Source organism: Panthera uncia, unplaced genomic scaffold (genome assembly GCF_023721935.1).
Source record: "Panthera uncia isolate 11264 unplaced genomic scaffold, Puncia_PCG_1.0 HiC_scaffold_310, whole genome shotgun sequence".
Classification (NCBI taxonomy): Eukaryota; Metazoa; Chordata; class Mammalia; order Carnivora; family Felidae; genus Panthera; species Panthera uncia.
Window position 1 is genome coordinate 43,581 of NW_026059441.1, and position 20,150 is coordinate 63,730.

Here is a 20,150-nt window from a genome sequence, read left to right on the forward strand (position 1 = left end):
GGCAAGATTTCATTCTTTTTGATTGCCAAGTAATACTCCACTGTATATATATATACCACATCTTCTTTATCCATTCATCCATTGTTGAACATTTGGGCTCTTTCCATATTTTGGCTATTGTTGATAGTGCTGCTACAAACATGGGGGTGCATGTGTCCCTTCAAAACAGCACACCTGTATCCCGTGGATAAATGCCTAGTAGTGCAATTGCTGAGTCGTAGGGTAGTTCTATTTTTAGTTTTTTGAGGAACCTCCATACTGTTTTCCAGAGTGGCTGCACCAGCTTGCATTCGCACCAACAATGCAAAAGAGATCCTCTTTCTCTGCATCCTCGCCAACATCTGTTGTTGCCTGAGTTGTTAATGTTAGCCATTCTGACAGGTGTAAGGTGGTATCTCATTGTGGTTTTGATTTGTATTTCCCTGATGATGAGTGATGTTGAGCATTTTTTCATGTGTCGGTTGGCCATCTGGATGTCTTCTTTGGAGAAGTGTCTATTCATATCTTTTGCCCATTTCTTCACTGGATTGTTTGTTTTTTGGGTGTTGAGTTTGATAAGTTCTTTATAGATTTTGGATACTAACCCTTTATCTGATATGTCATTTGCAAATATCTTCTCCCATTCCGTCGGTTGCCTTTTAGTTTTGCTGATTGTTTCCTTTGCTGTGCAGAAGCTTTTTATTTTGATGAGGTCCCAGTAGTTCATTTTTGCTTTTATTTCCCTTGCCTCCAGAGGTGTTGAGTAAGAAGTTGCTGTGGCCAAGATCAAAGAGGTTTTTGCCTGCTTTCTCCTCGAGGATTTTGATGGCTTCCTGTCTTACATTGAGGTCTTCATCCATGTTGGGAATTTTTATCAGAAAAGTTGAATTTTATCAAATACTTTTTTGGTATCTATTGAGATGATCTATGATATTTATCCTTCATTTTGTTATTTGGTGTATCAAAGTGATTGATTTGCAGATACTGAATCATTTTTGTATCCCTGGAACTTGATCGTGTAATGTGATTCTTTAAGAGAATTGTTGAATTTTGTTTGCTAATATTTTGTTGAGGATTTTTGCATCTGTGTTCATCATGGATATTGGCCTGTAACTTTTTCTTGTAATGTCCTTGTCTCATTTTAATGTCACAGTAATGCTGGACTCATAAATGAATTTGGAGGTGTTTCCTGCTCTTCTAACTTTGGGATAGTGTGAGGAAAAAAAGTATTCTTCAAATGCTGAGTAGAATTCATCAGGGAAACCATCTAGTCCTGGACTTTTGTTTCTTGGGAAGCTTTTGATCACTGATTCAGTCTACTCACTAGTAATTGGTCTGTTCAGATTTTCTATTTCTTCCTAATTCAGTCTTAGTGGGTTTTATTTTTCTTGGAATTTATTCATTCCTTCTGGGTTGTTTAAAGTGTTCATGTATAATTGTTCATAGTACTTACCAGATATTAGCTGAATTTGTTTACCAATATTTGCTTGCCAAATAGCTTGCCTCACAACTGCATGAAGATATTCAGTAATTTAAAGTATATATTGTTTCCAGTTTGTTCCATTTTATCCATTCTATTCCACCCACATTATTGACTACAAATACAAGTCACAATCATAGATACTGGAGATACATAATGAGTAAGATACAGTCTTTATTTGCAAGAAGGTGGCAGGCCAAATGAGCAAGGTTGTGGGGTATAAGTTCAGAGATTAAATGACTATCTAGACCACATTGTGACAGGCGCTAAAAGAGGTTGAAGTTTTAAATTGGACAATCGTGGTTTTAAGCCTTCTCCTTATAAAACAAAAAGAAAAATTAATAGACACAAATATCAGGTCTCAGCCTAGATATTACCTCTTTCAGGGGCCTTCTCTGACCCACATATTTGCAACCAAAAAACTTATCAGAGCACCTTACATGAATCTGATACCTGCTTGTATTCTCCCCTTGTCTGTTAAATTCCTTGAGGTAAAGGCCTACATTCGGTTCACCAAGAATATCCTTGCATCCACCACAGGTTGAATGAACGATAAATGTCAGCTTTGTGAGGATATCATTTTAAAAATAAAGCACCTGGGGGCACCTGGGTGGCTCAGTTGGTTGGGCGTCCGACTTCGGCTCAGGTCATGATCTCGCGGTCGGTGAGTTCGAGCCCTGCATTGGGCTCTGGGCTGACCTCTCAGAGCCTGGAGCCTGTTTCGGATTCTGTGTCTCCCTCTCTCTCTGACCCTCCCCTGCTCATGCTCTGTCTCTGTCTGTCTCAAAAATAAATAAATGTTAAAAAAAAATAAAAAATGAATTTAAAAATATAGCACCTGTTTCCCTTGAATATCTTTTCCCCCCAAAGACCTTATTACTTTAAATTTAGATTTTTAAATGTTTGGAAGTAGAAAAACTCATTTTTAAAATGAAAAACCTATTAAAAATATCACAGGGGTGCCTGGGTGGCTCGCTCAATTAAGTGTCTGACTTCGCTTCAGGTCACAATCTCACGGTTCGTGAGTTCAAGCCCCATAACAGGCTTTCTGCTGTCAGCACAGAGCCCACTTCAGATCCTCAGTTCCCCCTGCCCCCGTCCTCTGCCCCTCCCCCACTGGTTCTTTTTTTTTTTCCTCTCTCTCTCTCACAAAGTAAATAATAAAATAAAAAAAAAAAAATTCCAGTGGAAAAAAAAAAACATGTTCTGACGACACGCTGTAGATGATCATAATTTGTTTTCTCACATTAGGAATATTTATTTTGCGGCCGGTAAATATTTATCTAGCATGACAGTCATAGTGGTTGGGTGCCTTTATGATAACTGCAGATGAGGGGGTTGACAAAAATGAGCTGCCCTCTGTCCTGGGAGTAGTGAATGGTGCTTTCCGAGGCAGTATCTTTGACTCAAGAAAACCTGGGAGTTAAGTCTGAAAGAGCCTGATGGCTGAGTGAAGGTGACTGGATTCTGTTCTCTAAGCCCATGCAAAGGGAAGTTCCTGGGGATTTGTTTTTAGCAGGGAGTTGCATGGGGCAGAGTTGTGCTTCAGGGAGAGGATCTGAAGGCAGGCGAAGCTTTACCGGGGGCAGAGGAATAAGAGGCTGTGGCTGCAGAGAGCCTGACTCACGGTAAGAAAGGACAAGGATGGAGAGCTAATCAAGGAGGAATCCAAGGGCCTTGGCAATCCGCTGAAAGACAGTTTTGCTCACTGTTGTCTCTGTGCTCAGTGCCCAGCAATAATCAGTAATTGCTCCGAACGTGCTTTACTGAACCCGTCAATTCATGTAGGTGGGAAGGAAAGAGGAAGAGCCTGAGATGTAATTGAAAAGCCTGGCCTGGGTGCCTCAGGGCACAGTGGTGTTGGCAGAGGTTTGGAACTAGAGGGCTGGAGCAGGAACAGGAGGGAAGGTGGTGGATTCGGAGGGGGGCGACTGGTGTGGCCGTCGGCCCCTCTCTCCTCCCTGTGCTGTCCTTCCTGTGACCTGTACGTCTGTCACTTCTGTCTGCTTCCCCAAGTTCTATCATAGCATCTTTTTTTGTGTTTGGAGGGGTTTTTGTTTAAGAAATTTATGGGTCCTTTCATGGTCCCTGGAAAAATCCTATCATCTTTGGACAGAAACTACCTTGGGAGCTCAACAAGACCAGATGCTCAGTAAATGGGGAGAGGCGTTCTGTTCAAGTGGTTTTCTTTCTCACGTTCCTCAGGTTAAGGAGAAAACTTTAAAAAAATTCTTGGGTGAAATACTTGTAAAAAGAACTCTACCTTCCTTTGAAAGCAGATGGTTGACGTTACTGGTAATATAAATTGCTTAAAACGTGTGAATAAGAAAAAACGATGGGCAACATATTCTCGCGATGATGACAGAGTCCTCTGAGGGCATTCTTTAACAAGCCCATCCAGGGGTGATTGTCTAGGGCAGAGCTTCTCACCCTTTACACTGTTGATATTTGGGGCAGGATAATTTCTTATTTCGGAGTCTGTCCTGTGCCCTGTAGGGTCTCGACTCGCAAGATGCTAACCCCCCCCCCCCCCCCCCAGCTCCCAGAGTTGCTGAGTTGTGACAAAAAAGGTCTCCACATAATACCAAATGTCCCCTGGAAGGCAAAAGCTCTCCTGGTTGAGAACCACTAATTTAGAAAAACGAGTATTTGTTTGGCTTCCCTATTTCCTATTAGTTAAGGTCTCAGACTCCGTGAATTTCCCTGGTAATTTCCAGGTCTTTTCTGTAGAGAGGCAAATAATTTCTGTTCACTAGATGATCCTAGGGCCGCCTGGGTGGTTCAGTTGGTTAAGCATCTGACTTTGGCTCAGGTCATGATCTCAGGGTTGGTGGGTTCAAGCCCCACCTCGGGCTTTGTGCTGACAGCTCAGAGCCTGCAGCCTGCTTCAGATTCTGTGTCTCCCTCTCTCTGTGCCTCCTCCACTCGTGCTCCGTGTGTCTGTCTGTCTCTCTCTCAAAAATAAATAATAAAACATGAAAAAAACTAAAAAAGAGAGATCCCAAATGTTATGATTTTTGTATCACCTTGGAGTATTGACCAGTTTTGTATCTAAACTAGAAACTATTCTAACATTGCTTTATAAATGTCTACAAATAGTTTCTCAAGATGCTCTTTGAGCCAGATGTACCTTCTTCCTTCTTCTCTGTCTTAGATTATCTAATTGAGTAAGATTTTGGTGCCTATGCAGTGTATACTTGTGGAAAGTCATATTTTTAACTTTTGTGAAAGTTATTCAAAGTTTTCAAGTTTTGTGAAAGCGATCGACTTTTCCTTTCCTGGCTGGTGTGACCTGGGGTCACCATCGTGAACTTCAGGTCCGAAGGCTGCTAGTTTTCAGATTTGGTTTTCAAGTCTCCTCAGATCTATCTCTGTGATACTTTAAAATTTTTCCTGTCTCTGTCTATTCTCTCTTCTTATCCCCATTGTCACCAACATGGCTAGGCCCTTTTCATTTGCACATGGACTTCTCTTCCCAGAATCCTCCCAGCTGGCCCCTCACTTCGAGTCCTTTCCTCCTTCCTTCCTCCTTTGGGGAGCTCTGCTGTCAGATAAGGATTCTTGAACCATCCAGGCATGCTGCTCCCAAGACAAAGAGGCCAGGCAGCAGGATCAGAGAAGTTCTGTGTTGAAAGAGCTGGTCTTCCAAATTCAGAGGTACAGGTTTAGGGTTCAGGCTTAGGGTTAGAGTTTCAACACAGTGAGGAAACCGAGGCCTAGAGAAGCCAAGTAGCTGTAAAGTCACACAGTGAGGGAGAGGAATATTTTGTTACAGAGGTTGGTAATCAGTTTGAACGCGCCCTGGACAGTCCCTGGAAGTTGACTTGATGCATAAACCCCGGATATCACCCTGTTCCCCATTTGTTTCCACTGCAAAGGACAGAGCAGAAAATGGTTCCATTAATGGGTATGGAGAATGGGGTGCCAATTAATCCAAGCTTTTCTGGCCTCCATCACCACCTTCCATGTATGTGTTTATTTGGGGATTAGTCCCCTGCCTGCTTTAACCCCACAAAGGCCTGCCTTCCTTATTCTGCCGCTCATCTAACTGTATAGCAGGTTCTTCCTGATGCTTCCGCACTGGGCTCCGTTTGCCTGTCACTGTGTGTTTCTGTTAGCCCTCTGGACTCGCCAGGTACTTCTGTCTCCCTTCACAAATACCAGCTTCTAACCTCTCCTGCTTTTTGGCTTTTTCACAGAACCAACACGTGAGTAAGTCCCTTAGTTAAAAAAATTTTTCCCACGAGTATAAGTGGATCAGGTTGATTGTTAGACCCCCTCTGTCTCTGCTTGATGACACGGATGTATGACATTGTGGATGGGAGCTTGACCAGAGCTCATGAGAATACACGCTTCCCCCACGACCTGAAGGTAGGGTGTGCCCACGGACACTTTTGTAAGCCACACGGTAAAAGGGAAGAGTATCCCCTGCTTTCCCAAAGTTTCTGTGAAGCCACTTCGCTTTTTGGAAAGACCTACGTTAGTAGAGTAGCAGCTTGTTATTTTTTTAATTAATTTTTTTAGCAAAAGTGAAACTCCCCTTTGGATTTAACGGATACTAACGTCAGTCTTTTGTGAAAGTGAAGGGAGTGTAGTCTGAGGAAAGCAGGGGATCCCTGCATCTTACTTAAATAGCACCTGAAGTGTATGGATTCTGCCACTCAGAACATGGCCAAGATAACTATGTGGTCCTAGCATAATCATTGCCTCCCCTACATCAAAATATATCCCCGATGGCTCCAAAATTTAAATGTAAAAAGCCCCTAAAAATTATTAAATGCAAATGTGAGTGAATATTTGTATGACCCTGGAGTAGAAATGGGCTTTCTATTCCATTCATTACATGAATCTCCGAAGGCAAAAGGAAAAAATAGAGAAGTTTGACCGTATCAAATAATCGTGAGTTTCTGTGTATCGAGTGTTAAGCCTAGGAAAGAGCCCCATAAAACATAGTCAAACAATGCACTAGGATGACATAGCCACAAAAACTGAACGAAGAGTACATAACTGATAAATTCAGAGCTATGTTTTTTTAAGTTTATTTACTTTTGGGAGAGAGAGAGAGAGAGAGAGTATGCAAGAGAGCAGGGGAGGTGCAGAGAGAAAATCCCAAGGAGGTTCTGAGCTGCCAGCACAGGGTCCGATGCAGGGCTTGAACTCAGAAACTGAGAGATCATGACCTGAGCCGAAATCACCAGTTGGACGCCTAAACCAACTAAGCCACCCAGGTGCCCCTAAATTCAGAGCTCTTACAAATTAATAATAAGTAGCAAATAGTGTAACATAAACATGGACAGAAAAACATTAGTGGGAAAGAAATTGAAGAAGAAATGCAAATGGCCACAAATATATGAAAAGGGGCTCAAGTTTATTACTAATAAAAGAAATACAGATGAAAACCACAGTGGGATATCACTTTTCATCTATCATTTGTGGAAAAGACAAAAACCAAAGATAATGCCAGGTGATGGCAACGGAGAAAAAAGTATTTTTGTGGTAAATGAAGAAAATCCTGTGGATGGTGCCAATTAAATATTTAATTTATTTTTAAATGTTTATTTTGAGAGAGAGCACACACATGCACAGGAGGAGCAGAGAGAGAGAGAGAGAAAATCCCAAACAGGCTCTTCACTGTCAGCTCAGAGCTCAACGTGAGATTCGATCTCATGAACTACGAGATCATGTCCTGAGCTGTAATCAAGAGTTGGACACTTAACCGACTGAGCCACCCAGGCATCCCAAGAGAGTAGTATTTGTTTTGTTTCCCAAGATGATTCTAAAATAGCTTTTAAAAATTCTAAAAATCCATAATACATGTGAATTCTCGATAAATTGGAAAACTGATGAGGCGAACAGATAAAGAAGATGTGGTATGTATACACAATGGAATATTACTCAGCCATAAAAATGAAATCTTGACATTTGCAATGATGTGGATGGAGCTAGAGAGTATAATGCTAAGTGAAATAAGTCAGAGAAAGGCCATATGATTTCACTCATATGTGGAATTTAAGAAACAAAACAGATGAACATAGGGGGAAGAGAAGCAAGCCAAGAAACAGGGTCATAACTATAGAGAATAATCTGATGGGTGTGGTGGGTGAAAGAGGTGATTGGAATTAGGGAGTGCATGCGTTGTGGTAAGCACCAGGTATTGTATGGAATTACTGAATCACTGTATTATATACTGGAAACTAATATTACATGGTATGTTGACTAACTGGAATTTAGATGAAAACTTCGGGGGAGGGAGGCGGGGAACCAAAACTGATGAAACAAAAAAGAGAAACTGAAAACCAGCAGTGATCACACAACCAAGAATACTGTGGTTAATGTTGGGTGCATTCTTTTCCAGACTTTTCACCTGAGCTGTGTTTTTCATAAGAAACAAGAGATGCTGTAATAGTGTGGGGATGAGGGAGGTGGTGGTAGGATGGGAATTAGAGCTCCTGGATACTCTACAGCCTTCAGACTACCTTCTCTTGACTCCGCTGAAACATGTGACTTTTTCATAACTATGATTTGAAATGTTCCTCAATTAAGAAACAGCTTCTGTGTGGGTTAGGAATTTGTGAATGACGGCTCATAGCAGACCTGAAAAAGTAGTGAGTAAAGAAGGTATCTCTCTCTCTCTTATTAATGAAACCTAGAAGTAGGCAGTCAGTCCAGTACTGGTGAAATGGCTCCGTGGTATTACTTTCACCTCATGGCTTCCCCTTTCAAAGTTGCCTCAAGATCCTAGATAGCTGCTGAAGCCCCAGCCACTAAATCTGCATTCATGAGTTCCAAAAGAAGGAAAGAAGGTCTTAGCCTCTCCTTTTTAAAGAGTTTTCCCAAAAGTCCCATTTCTTACTTCAAATGATATTTTTGTTTATGGTTTCCATATAGTTAAATCTGTTTTGTTTTTTGTGTTTTTTGTTTTTTTTGTTTTTTTTTTGTTTTTTTCATAATTTTCTGTTCTTGATATGATACTAAAAAGAAATTCCCAACTTAGGTATCATACATTTCCTGGATGATCTTTTGGAACTGTTTTTTCTTTTTAGATATAAATCTGAAATGTATGTTTATAGTGTTGGGGTTGTGATCTCCCTTTCTTTTCCCAAATGGCTGTTCTAAGGAGACCTTTCCTTTAACCCATATTTGTTCATCCTATGGTCACTGCCACTAGCCAAGACCCTTCTCTAGACAATGCAGGAGGCAGCCACACAAATTCTTACTTTTTTTTCTTCTTCTAGATTTCATTAAGACCCACACTTGTTTGTGCCTGTATTTCTGACCATTCCCTTTTTTTGTTTCAGCCTCTGGGCCTCTTTTAAAGCCAGCGTATATTCCTGCTTGTACTCCTACATGGCATTAGAATCTGTTTTCATGTATTTCTCCCACACGAGACTATGAGCACCTTGAAAGTAGAGACTGTCTTAATCAACTTTGTAACTCTAGCATCTAAAACTTAGCCTCCTCCATCAACAACTGTTACGTGGGGTGAATGGATGAAGCACTGCCATGTCACTTACCATTTATTGTTCCGTTTAGGTTACTTCCTAATGACACAATGGAAGGCATCTTTCTGTTTTTTTAATGTTTGTTTATTTTGAGAGAGTGAGTGAGAGTGAGTGGGGGAGGGGCAGAGAGAGAGGGAGAGAATCCCAAGCAGGCTCCTCACTGTCAGCACAGAGCCCAACACAGGGCTCTATCCCATGATCAGTGAGATCATGACCTGAATGGAAATCAAGAGTCAGGCACCCAACTGACCAAGCCACCCAGGCACCCTGGGAGGCACCTTAATCTCATTATTAACTTGCTTCCAACTCTCTTTTTTGGTAGGCTATTTCTGAGAAAGTTTCCTAAGCAAAATTAATCCCTTTTTTAAAAAAAACAATTTTTTTAACATTTATTTATTTTCGAGAGACAGAGTGTGAGTGGGGGAGGGGTAGAGAGAAAAGAGACATAGAATCTGAAGCAGGCTCCAGGCTCTGAGCTGTCAGCATAGAGCCCGACACGGGCCCAAACTCCTGGACTGCGAGATCATGACCTGAGCTGAAGTTGGACTCTTAACCAACTGAACCACCCAGGCGTCCCAAAATTAATCCCTTAAATGCTGTTTGGATTTCAGTTAGTTTCAGCTTGGTGGCATTACGTTTTGGGGCATAGCTGACTTCAGGGAGTCTCTACCTGTTAATTCCAAGAACTACAATTGACGCTCGAACAATACAGGGAGTTAGAGGTGCTATCTCTCCCCATCACCCAGTCAAAAATCCATGTAAAACTTCTGACTCCCCCAAAACTTAATAGCCTATTGTTGACCAGAAGCCTTACCAATAACATAAGTCAATTAACACAGGTTTTATATGTTCGGTGTATTGGATTCTCATAATAAAGTAAGCTAGAGAAAAAAAAATGTTACTGAGAAAATCATAAGGAGAAAATACAAATACTGTACTGTAAAAAAAAAAATCCACATGTAAGTGCGCCCGCTTAGTTCCAAACTGTCTCGTTGGAGGGTCAGCTGCACCTGTGAACTCTAGTTCTAAGACACCGGTACTAAGAGGACCTTCCCTGGGACACCGAGGCAGTTATTCATTCAGGAAACATTTACGGTGAACCTATCATCTTCAGGTTGTCATGCTAGCTGCTGAGGCAGAGCTGAGTCATTCGTGGTCCCTGCCCTCAGAAGCTCATGACGCCACAGTGAGGGCCAGTGCATTTGGACAGGCTTATGAGGTGAGGGAATAGAAAACATGGCGGTGGCTGGCCTCTGGGTCTGTGGTACTGAGGAGCGGGTAGTCTGGCTTTGGTAGAAAGGGGGCTCCACTCAAAGTTGGGGGGCTGAAGGGGAGAGTAAGCAAATAAGGCCTCCTGTACAATTCAGCAGATGATCTGCCTTGGGAATGTGAGCAGGAAGGAGCAAGCGGGATTGTATCTACTTGAGAAGATACCTTCTTTCCTGCTTTGAGAATTTTCCTCTGCATTTAGTGAACAGATACATAGTGAATTCTATGGGGGAGGGGGGCGGTGTTCTTTTTTCTTTCTTGAATCTCTTTTCCCTTTTGCTCCAGTTCATGGGGAGTGTCCGCTGAGTGTGGGTTTCATCGAACAACGCTGAGTCGAGGCAGAGTTGATTGTGTTGGGGTCTTTTAACCACTTGTGTGTGGCCAGCTATCGTAGCCCCATCTTCCCCGAGATCCCACTGACCTAGAACATACAATAGAAGCTCGAAGAACCTCCGCCCCCTCTTCCTCAGAACCTTTAATTCCTTTCAAACCCCAGCTCCAGCCCATCCAGTAATACATTAACTGGCTTAATGCCTGTGTATCTGTTTTCACTTTCTGCCCCCTCTGAGTCATATTCTCTTCTCCTTTATTAGTCAGTGGGGTTGCCCTTGCTGTCTCTCTGCGGATAGCATTTCTCTTCTGAGCAGCCTTAGAATTCTAACATCTCCCATGCTGGGTGCTGAGAGAGAAAGCACATGACTTCCTGGAGCTACCAGCCTAATGAGAAGACAAAGCAGATACTTCCCAGAGGTAAACATCACTATATAAAATAAGTAAAAGGGTGCATTTGCCAATTTGTTAATCCAGCTTAAAATGGTTGGATTCCTGCTGCTTGGGGCCTCCTCTGACTTTATTTTCAGGGCTGGAGGGTCCCCAGAACGTCCCCTGAAGTTAATAATAAACTCCGCTGGATTCTTCCAGATTCACTCTGATGAGCTCAGCTTAGTTTCTCTCTGTTCCCTATTGGTAGGACTTCTAGACCTTCCCACAAACATATGAAGATTTATAATCTAAACCTCAGGGGATGCAAGCCAAGCTATTTGCCCAGTGGGGAAGCTAAACTTAGGAGAGGAGTAAAGGGTTGAGGGCGGGAAGAGTTTGCTGCTTCAGGAACAGTAAAATAGGTATGGTTATTGTGGGAACTCAGACCTGTGTTGGATGCTTTTATACTTAGTGTCCGGTTTCATGTTGCTTTTAATTTTTGATAGCTGAGGGAGTGGCTTCATCATTTTCAGGGTTAAATACCTGGCTGTACTCCTGAACTCTAGGATACATTTGCCTCCAGGCCCATCTGGCTCTGCCTTTACGTCTCAGAAGGGGTGAAAGAAACCTTAATGAAGGGCCTTGTCCTCCAGGTCCGGGTTCCTGCCTTGTGAACTGCCTGGTTCCCAGGCACCGGGGGCCCGGGCCCTTCCCCTCCCCTGTGCTCTACCTTCTCGTCATGACCCGCATGGACTTAAAGTATGGAACCCGCCACCATCCCGAGTGCCTGAGAGATCTCTGCAGGTTGCCTAGCTCACGATTGTCCCGTACCTCCAGCCATCCTGTCCCTCATCTGCACTTTCCCGGTATCAGCTATAGCTCGTTCCTCATCTCTGTGGTGTCAATACTGACCATGTCCAACTGAGTCTCTTCCAGGGCACAAAGGGACAATTTCAGGTCTTTCCCCTGGACTACCCATCTGGCCACATTACTACATCAACACTCTAGGGTTCAAGAATGCTATTTGTACCCTTCTTGAGCTATTCCTTGTGTAAAAGAGGCCTTTGTGGGCTGGACCCGGAGCCTGCATAACCTTCATCAAGGGGCTGCATTTGCCAGCTTCTAAGTCAAGCTTTAAATACGTGTTACCTTGTTTAATCCTCACCACCATCCTATAAGGTAGGTATTGGTGTGAGTCCCCCTTTTACAAAGGAAGTCACTAAAGGGGCACCTGGGTGGCTCAGTTGGTTGAGCGTCCAACTCCAGCTCAGATCATGATCTCACACTCTGTGAGTTTGAGCCCCGTGTCGGGCTCTGTGCTGACAGCTCAGAGCCTGGAGCCTGCTTCAGATTCTGTGTCTCCCTCTCTCTCTGCCCCTCCCTCACTCACACTCTGTCTTTCTCTCAAAAATAAAACATTAAATTAAAAAAAAAAAAAAAACTAAACTCGCTAAAGCGTAGAGGAATTACAGAATTTGCCCATGACTGCACAGCTAGACAGTGGTGGAGCCAGGGTTCAGACCTAGCTCTGACTTGGCAAAACCCAGGTGTGCCTGCGGCTACCACATATTTCGTATTACTAATGTGTAAATTATCTCAACAAACTGTATCTCCAGTTTGTCAATGTCATACTAGCATATACTTAGCAAATGAGAGTGGATCCCTATTTTGATTACCTTAAAAATCAAATATTCAGAATATTTTCTTTTATTGAAAGAAATCTATATCTGTGGTATAACTTTTATGGGAAAGAAGGCAGGACTTTGAGCAGGCCATCCAAGAAAAGTCCTGAATAAAGAAATAGGAGGGTGTGGCACCTGGGTGGCTTGGTCAGTTGAGCGTCTGACTCTTGATTTCAGCTCAGGTCATGATCTCAAAGTTCATGAGTTTGAGGCCTGCAGGGGACTCTGCACTGACAGCGTGGAGCCGCTTGGGATTCATTCTCATTCTCTCTCCCTCCCTCTCTCCCTGTCTCAAAAAAAAAAAATTAATAACAACAACAAAAAGAAATAGAAATGTTTGTAGAGATGTTTGTAGATACCAGAACAAGTGTTTATCATTTAATCATGTTTGCCTCAGAAATGTTACAGCTCAAAACAGAGCCAGTGGAGTGGGGCCATAAAAATGGGAGCACAGATGACCCTATACAGCTCTTTTGCTATTGGCCTGTCTCCATCTATAGTCAGAAACAGGCAGAAGATGTCCCCCAAAAGAAAAGACCTAAGTTCCCTAGGCTGTACTGGGGGCTATGTAAACACTTCTTGGAGGAAGAAGGCAACTCTGACAGATCTTGCTTATTATGTTGTTGTTTTCAGACGAAGCCCATTTTTGACATTGGCTAGGATTTCTGCTTTGCCTCTTCTGCCCCCTATTAAGCTCAGCCGACAGGGGGCGCCAGAGGGAGCCAATGAGGCCGGAGGCGGGATTTCCTGCTTGCTTCCGGTCTACTTCCTGCTTCTGTGAGCATCACCATGTCAACGCCTGTTTACTACTGGGCAGGGGCAGTCTCTTTATGTAACTGCACTGAATGCATTTACAGTAATGGTGGACAAATACCTCAGCCACCTCAGGAGAGGTTGAGATCTCAGCCTGGGGGCCTCTTCCGAGGTCAGGGTCCCCAGCGCCTACTGAGCGGGTGGTGCTCTTCCCATCTCAGAGGTCTGAGTTTTAGCTTGTTGGCACCCTTCTTCCCAAATTTTAAATGAAAAAATTGCCAAATCTTCATTTCTCCAGCCTAGGATTAGTAGTTACTTCCAGCAATTGCCACTTCCTAATTTAGGGTGGCCTGACACCCCTCCCTGTCCCCTACAGTTCTCTACTTAACTTTATATCTAGTTAAGTTCTTTATATTAAATTGGCTCTTTCAAGTATTTGGCTAGGCATGCTGCTTTTATAGGGTGGGGGGTGTGAGGAGGGAAGGGGACGTTGGGTACAGGAGGGAAACCGTGGCAATGCCAGCAGCTTCGAAGAAGGTGTTTTGCATGCTATAATACCCAAACCAGCCAGTGGGGCTCTCACTGAAGTCCAACCACCCATAGCGTTTCCATTCCTTAGACTGCCAAGACGCTAGACTCAGACATGAGTGAGTGAGGTCTACAGTCTGAAACCCTGTGGGTGTCTCTACAACTCACAGATTATTTATAATGGGATGACAGGCAAAAGGATTTTTTTTGAGCAGTTTCTATTTGAAGAACAAACTTTTTTTTTTTTTATAGAACTATTTTTAAAGAAAAAAAAAAGTATTTTATTGTTTTACTCTTGTAATGTTCACGGAACGAAAGAGAAGTGATATTTGGATTCCAGGCCAAAATAAGGCAGGGGCCTACCGGTGTTTCTATGGTTCCTTGCTAAAGGGGGTGGGGGTGGGTGGGGAGCTTTCAAGTTCTTGTGCCAGTGTTGACACGTTTCTATGAATGGTTTTGTGGCAGGAGAGCATGGTTACAAACTGGACTATTCTGGTTGAAATACCTGCTTGCCTTCTCAGATATTGCCAGCATTTTTTTTTCCTGCCTTGTTCACCTCCTTGAATGCCTAGTGTTTGAGAATATGCTCCTGAATGATATATGTGAGCTAGCTCTCCCATCTGAGAGCAGGAAGCTGGAAGGTGACTGATAGAGCCACCTGCTGCTCTCTACTTTGCAGAGACCGAGGAGGAGCCTGAGACTGTTCCTGGACATCCTGTGAATATCAGAAAACATCTTGTGGAGGCATTAAAAGAAGGGGATATGGTGTTCACATTTGCTTCCATGGATTCCAACCAATCTTCCTTGGAAACAAACACATCTTGACAAGTGATCTTTCCTAAGCAAGGACAAAGGTATTAAAAAGGTGAGAATTTTCTTCATGTTTCATTTTTTTCTTCCTCTTAGATTCCCATGAAAGTTATGACCAGGCAGGACACAATCTTATGCTTACAAAGAGGACACAACAAGGGAAAATAGTCATTGTTGAGAGGGTTTGTCACATTTTGTTTCTCTCCTTTTAGAGTTTTTTTTCCCCCTAGATCATCTGGTTTTCTTTGATGGTACTCAGTACCCTGTACTGTATTATTTAAAAGATGGTTGTGGTTTGGAGGAAGAAGCATTAAGGCTTGTGGACAATAACAAAACAAAATGAACAAACAAAAAAACTGGGGGAAAGGCGAGTGGGGAAGAGTCCCATATTTGCTTCTTAAAGCGTATGTGATATTTGGCAAATTATTTAGCTTTTATCTTCCTATTTAAAAAAGAGGCCTAATACTACTACAGCTCAGGTATGTTGTGAAGACGACCTGGGACAATGTTAAAAAAAATTTGTGGCCCACAGAAAGCACTCGTTAAATATTGTATATGCGTAGCTTTGTGTGCCTCTGTGTGTATATGTATTTTAAATTTGGATAGACTGAATTATCTACATGAGTGATTACAATGCATTTGTTGGATCATATCCAATTTTTTTGTACTTGTTTAAGAACGCTTTTTAAAAAGGGGGTGGCTAGATACCAAATCTAACCAATGAATTGTATGTAGTAAAAGTATCCTAATATGTAAATTGCCAAACAAGACCAAGAAGTGTACTTTTAAAAGGATTGAAATCTTTGGATTTCTAGAACAGACACTGAGAGTCTGAATTTCAGGGATTGTCTCTCTACATTGATTAGAAATTCTAGGCCCCAGATAAGAGCCCCATTTAGGAACAGGGTGGTCAAGGGTGGGGGAAGACTGAGGAATGAAGGGCGGGTGCAGATTTCCTCTTACTAATTAAACCTCAACGTCAACAGGTGCTCAGTTCTGTTTCCCTTTCTTTTTTTCTTGGAGGGGGGGTGGAGCCAGCCTGATCCCAGCACACATGGCCAGTTAGTCCAGTCAGGCTCTAGGCCCCCGCCAACAGGCCAGGTGTAAGAGATTCGTAGGCCGGTCTTTACTGAGGTTATTTGTCTAGTAAAGGAATGTATTTTTGCCATCACTTTGGAGTTGCACTTTTGATGTTCCTGTGAATACATGCAGGGTTAGTGTGTAATTGAAGGCATTTTGTTCTGTCCAAGGATTCCATCCTCCTCCTCCGTCCTTGTGCCCAAACTCTACTGGTTTCTCATTCCGTGAGGATGATTTGGTGGAAGAAGATACAGTGGCAGCAGCGTTACCTGTGGGCCCTGGGCTGCTATATGCTGCTGGCCATTGTTGCTCTGAGGCTTTGTCTCAGATTGAAATGTGACTTTGATTCCCTGGATCTGAAGTCCAGAGATTTTCAGAGCCGGCACTGTAGAGACATCTTGTACAAGTCCCTGAAACTGCCAGCAAAGAGATCCATCAACTGTTCTCGGATCATCCAAGGGGACCAGCAGGCAGTGATTGAGGCTGTGCTGGACAATCTGGAGATCAAGAACAAGCGGAAGCCTTTCACAGACACTGACTACCTTAACATGACCAGAGACTGTGAGCACTTTAAGGCTAAAAGGAAGTTCATACGGTTCCCTCTGAGCCAAGAAGAGTTAGACTTCCCTATTGCCTACTCAATGGTGGTCCATGAGAAAATAGAAAACTTTGAAAGATTGCTCCGAGCTGTGTATGCCCCTCAGAACATATACTGCATCCACGTGGATGAGAAATCCCCAGAAACTTTCAAAGAGGCAGTCAAGGCAATTATTTCATGCTTCCCAAATGTCTTCATGGCCAGTAAGTTGGTTCGGGTGGTTTATGCCTCCTGGTCCAGGGTGCAGGCTGACCTGAACTGTATGGAAGACTTGCTCCAGAGCCCAGTGCCATGGAAATACTTACTAAATACATGTGGGACAGACTTTCCTATAAAGACCAATGCCGAGATGGTCCTGGCCCTCAAGATGTTGAATGGGAAGAACAGTATGGAGTCAGAAATACCTACTGAGTACAAAAAGACTCGCTGGAAATATCACTATGAGACAAAAGACACATTGTATGTAACCAACAAGATGAAGGATCCTCCCCCTGATAACATACCTATGTTCACAGGGAATGCCTATATTGTAGCTTCCCGAGACTTTGTCCGACATGTCTTAGAGAACCCCAAGTCCCGACAACTGATTGAATGGGTAAAAGACACCTATAGCCCCGATGAGCATCTATGGGCCACGCTTCAGCGTGCACCATGGATGCCTGGCTCTATTCCCTACCACTCCAAGTTTCACATCTCAGATATGGCAGCCATTGCCAGGCTGGTCAAGTGGCAGGGCCATGAGGGAAACATCAGTATGGGGGCACCTTATGCACCTTGCTCTGGAATCCACCAGCGGTCTATCTGTATTTATGGGACTGGAGACCTGCATTGGATTCTTCAAAACCATCACCTCTTGGCCAACAAGTTTGACCCAAAGGTGGATGACAATGTTCTTCAGTGTTTAGAAGAGTACTTACGTCATAAGGCCATCTATGGGACTGAACTCTGACATAAACTATAAGAGGATTGCTACCTGTGGGGCAAGAACATGTGGATACATACTCCAGATGGGCTGGGACAATGTGGGGTGGGAGACCAGGGCTCTGCAATCTGTGGCATCCCCAAGTTAGGGGGCTGCTATGGGAGTGTGAGTAAGTAGATCTGCCTTGCAACTTGCTGTCCTGGGTGAACACTCCTGGTGAGCATTCACCCACCCCACTCCTAAGAGCTCTCCCACTGACTTTGTCACAGAGTCAAAATAAGAAGCAGTTATTTGGGGGAGTAAGGGAGGGAAGTGTGGCAGGGGACCCTGGATTTCAGTTGAGTGCTTGCTGTCTGCTTTTCTACTCTATGCTGGTTCTAATAAATTCTAGGCTTGGTAGTGGGGGCGGGGTGGGACTTTAATGAAAAGAGGGCCTTTTGTGCTATTAACTTAAAAATAAATAGCTCTTTATTCAAAGCCCTACCTCTACTTTTGTCTAATAAGCCAGAAAAAAAAGATACAAGTGTGAGACTTTTTCTCATAACTATTTGTGACATTTAAAATCCCTGGTGGCTGGCAAGAGAATCTCCATTATTCCAAAGTTGATCATGGCTGAGTGTGTAAATAGCAGATTCAAAAGAATGTACAGGAACAGAGTGGATTCTTTGATTATTCAAAGCCCTCCTCATTTTGTTTACATTGCCAGATTCATGACTTCTCTGTAAGGGAAAAAGGGCGATCTGACCAGTGTGATCACTCATATACTTACGGGACAATTACAGCACTAATTTTGCCAGCTTCACAGCCAAAGCTTAATGTTCCATAGCAAAGACAACGTTTTAGGTAAGGCCCTCATATAATTTCTTGGCCAAACTGGAACACATTTTAGTGGGGGAGGGGTTGAGAGGAGCACCTGCTTGGCTCAGTCAGTTAAGCATCTGACTCTTGATCTCAGCTCAGGTCTTGATCTCGGGGTGGCGAGTTCAAGCCCTGTGTTAGGCTCCACGCTGCAAGTGAAGCCTACTTAAAAAAAATATCGTGTTGGGAAACCAGAATGAACTAGGGCTGTCTAGCTAAATCAGGAAGTCTGGGTATTCCAAGTTTAGGCCTCTTTAGTCAAAACTCTTATTCAGGAAGGGTCACTATTTGTGGCTCTGTGGTTTATACATTTCCTTATAGGAAAACAATTGTGTGTGTACTCTCCCACACCCGCAGTAAATGTTACCCAATGAAAGATTCCTTTCTGAAGCTCCAGAGAGAGGTGACAGGCAATTGGAAGGCAACTGGGTATTAGTCATAATCTTCTGTGATGGGAAAGGGATATTATATAAAAAGGTAGACATGTCTTATACACAGAGCAACTGGTCTTCTGTGTACAATATGTTCTGGAAAAGGGATTTAGACACCAGCTGGTGTAATGTGAATGATCCAATTAATGCGTGATGTCACTACTGTGTTTCTTCTTGGTTATGATTCGCTTAATCAAGTTTTCTCTCACAGTCAACCTTCCCTGCAACCCATGTACTCTGACGTAGTTATCATTGTGTCTAACACAGTGAATTTTCTATTGGTAAGTTGTTATTTCTTGTAAGGGCCTACTCCTCTGGTGATGGGCATTGCCACCCCTCCTTACCTGCACTGTGATACCGAGTCCTCCTCCACCTTGCTCTCAGCCCCACCACGGAGGTGACTGATGAATAGTTATGTGCTCGGCAGATGAGCCCTGTGATGTCTGTTCCCAGCAGTGGTGACCATGGACCTCTCCACCTGCTACCCTTTGGGACTGTCCTTGTTCCTCCTAGGAGGGGGCTGGAAGGGGGGACCTGCTGCTGTGGGAAGTGGGCAGAAAATCTCCCATGTGTGCATGGGTTCTGAGAAAAGAACTCAGGTCTTTGGCCTCATAGTCAACTTCCTCTGTAAGTTTTCATGTGAAATAAATTGAAAAAGTTTAATATAAATTAAAAAGATAAAAGTGTGAACTTGTCATTTTGGGGGAAATAAGTTGTTGGACTTTTCCAAGCCCTGAAATTTTCTCTAGAAATATATTTAGGTGAATAGGAAGTGCTCTTTATTTAATAACATGCGGTCTTCATATCAGAAGGGTCAAAATTTGCCCTCATTTATTGAGTGTATTTTAGAAATCATATGATTAAACCAACATATCTGTTGGTTTTTTCCTTCCTTCTGAGTCATATCTGTTTCTTTAACCTTTCTTGGGACAAGAAAAATCATAAGTGAGTTGTGCAACAATGTTTGTATTACCTCTCAAGGTTTGAATATTTCCTCTTTTTGATTTGGTAAGCATTGTTTAATCACTATATTTTTATTGCACGCTCTGCCTATTGTAATCTTTGCTCTTGATTGAGGGAAAATTTAAGAAAGGAAGAAAAGGCAGTTGGTAACATTGTTTGGGAATACCTGACCTGATTTGTTCAGGGGAGATCAAGTATTTGCATTAAAAATGAAAAGGACAATTGAATGCATTGCCTTCAGTAAGTACCTTCGTTAAACTGAAGATCCGTTCTTCTTTCTTCCATTGAGTCAGTCATTTATTACAAAGATAGTTAAGATGTGGTTCCCATCTCTATGAAGCTTGAGTGTGTGACAGGGACTGACATAACTCCTATGTTCATTCCGCAAATAGTAACTAAACTCTTACTATTTACTAGACATTGTTCTTGACACCAGGGATATAGCAGTCAACAAGACAGAAATCCTCATGCTCCTGTTGTTACATACTAGCAGGAAACCAACAGCAGACAGATAAGTAATACATATGTGTATTGGAAGGAGATGGTGCTAGAGAGAAATTAAAGGAAGTGATAGAGACTGTAGGAGAGTGGGG

At 42.9% G+C, this 20,150-nt stretch overlaps 1 protein-coding gene across 1 annotated transcript; it reads left to right on the forward strand.

Moving 5' to 3' along the window:
• The first annotated feature begins 13,411 nt into the window (after positions 1-13,411).
• Positions 13,412-19,271, forward strand: LOC125917929 (beta-1,3-galactosyl-O-glycosyl-glycoprotein beta-1,6-N-acetylglucosaminyltransferase 3). Its single transcript, XM_049623995.1, has 3 exons — positions 13,412-13,590; positions 14,575-14,760; positions 15,956-19,271. The coding sequence occupies exon 3, from the start codon at positions 16,016-16,018 to the stop codon at positions 17,330-17,332; it is 1,317 nt and encodes a 438-aa protein (XP_049479952.1). The 5' UTR covers positions 13,412-13,590; positions 14,575-14,760; positions 15,956-16,015; the 3' UTR covers positions 17,333-19,271.
• Positions 19,272-20,150: the final 879 nt, after the last annotated feature.

Bases quoted from the DNA above. Each gene is read 5' to 3' on its own strand.
- LOC125917929 (XM_049623995.1), top strand. From the start codon at position 16,016: ATGATTTGGTGGAAGAAGATACAGTGGCAGCAGCGTTACCTGTGGGCC.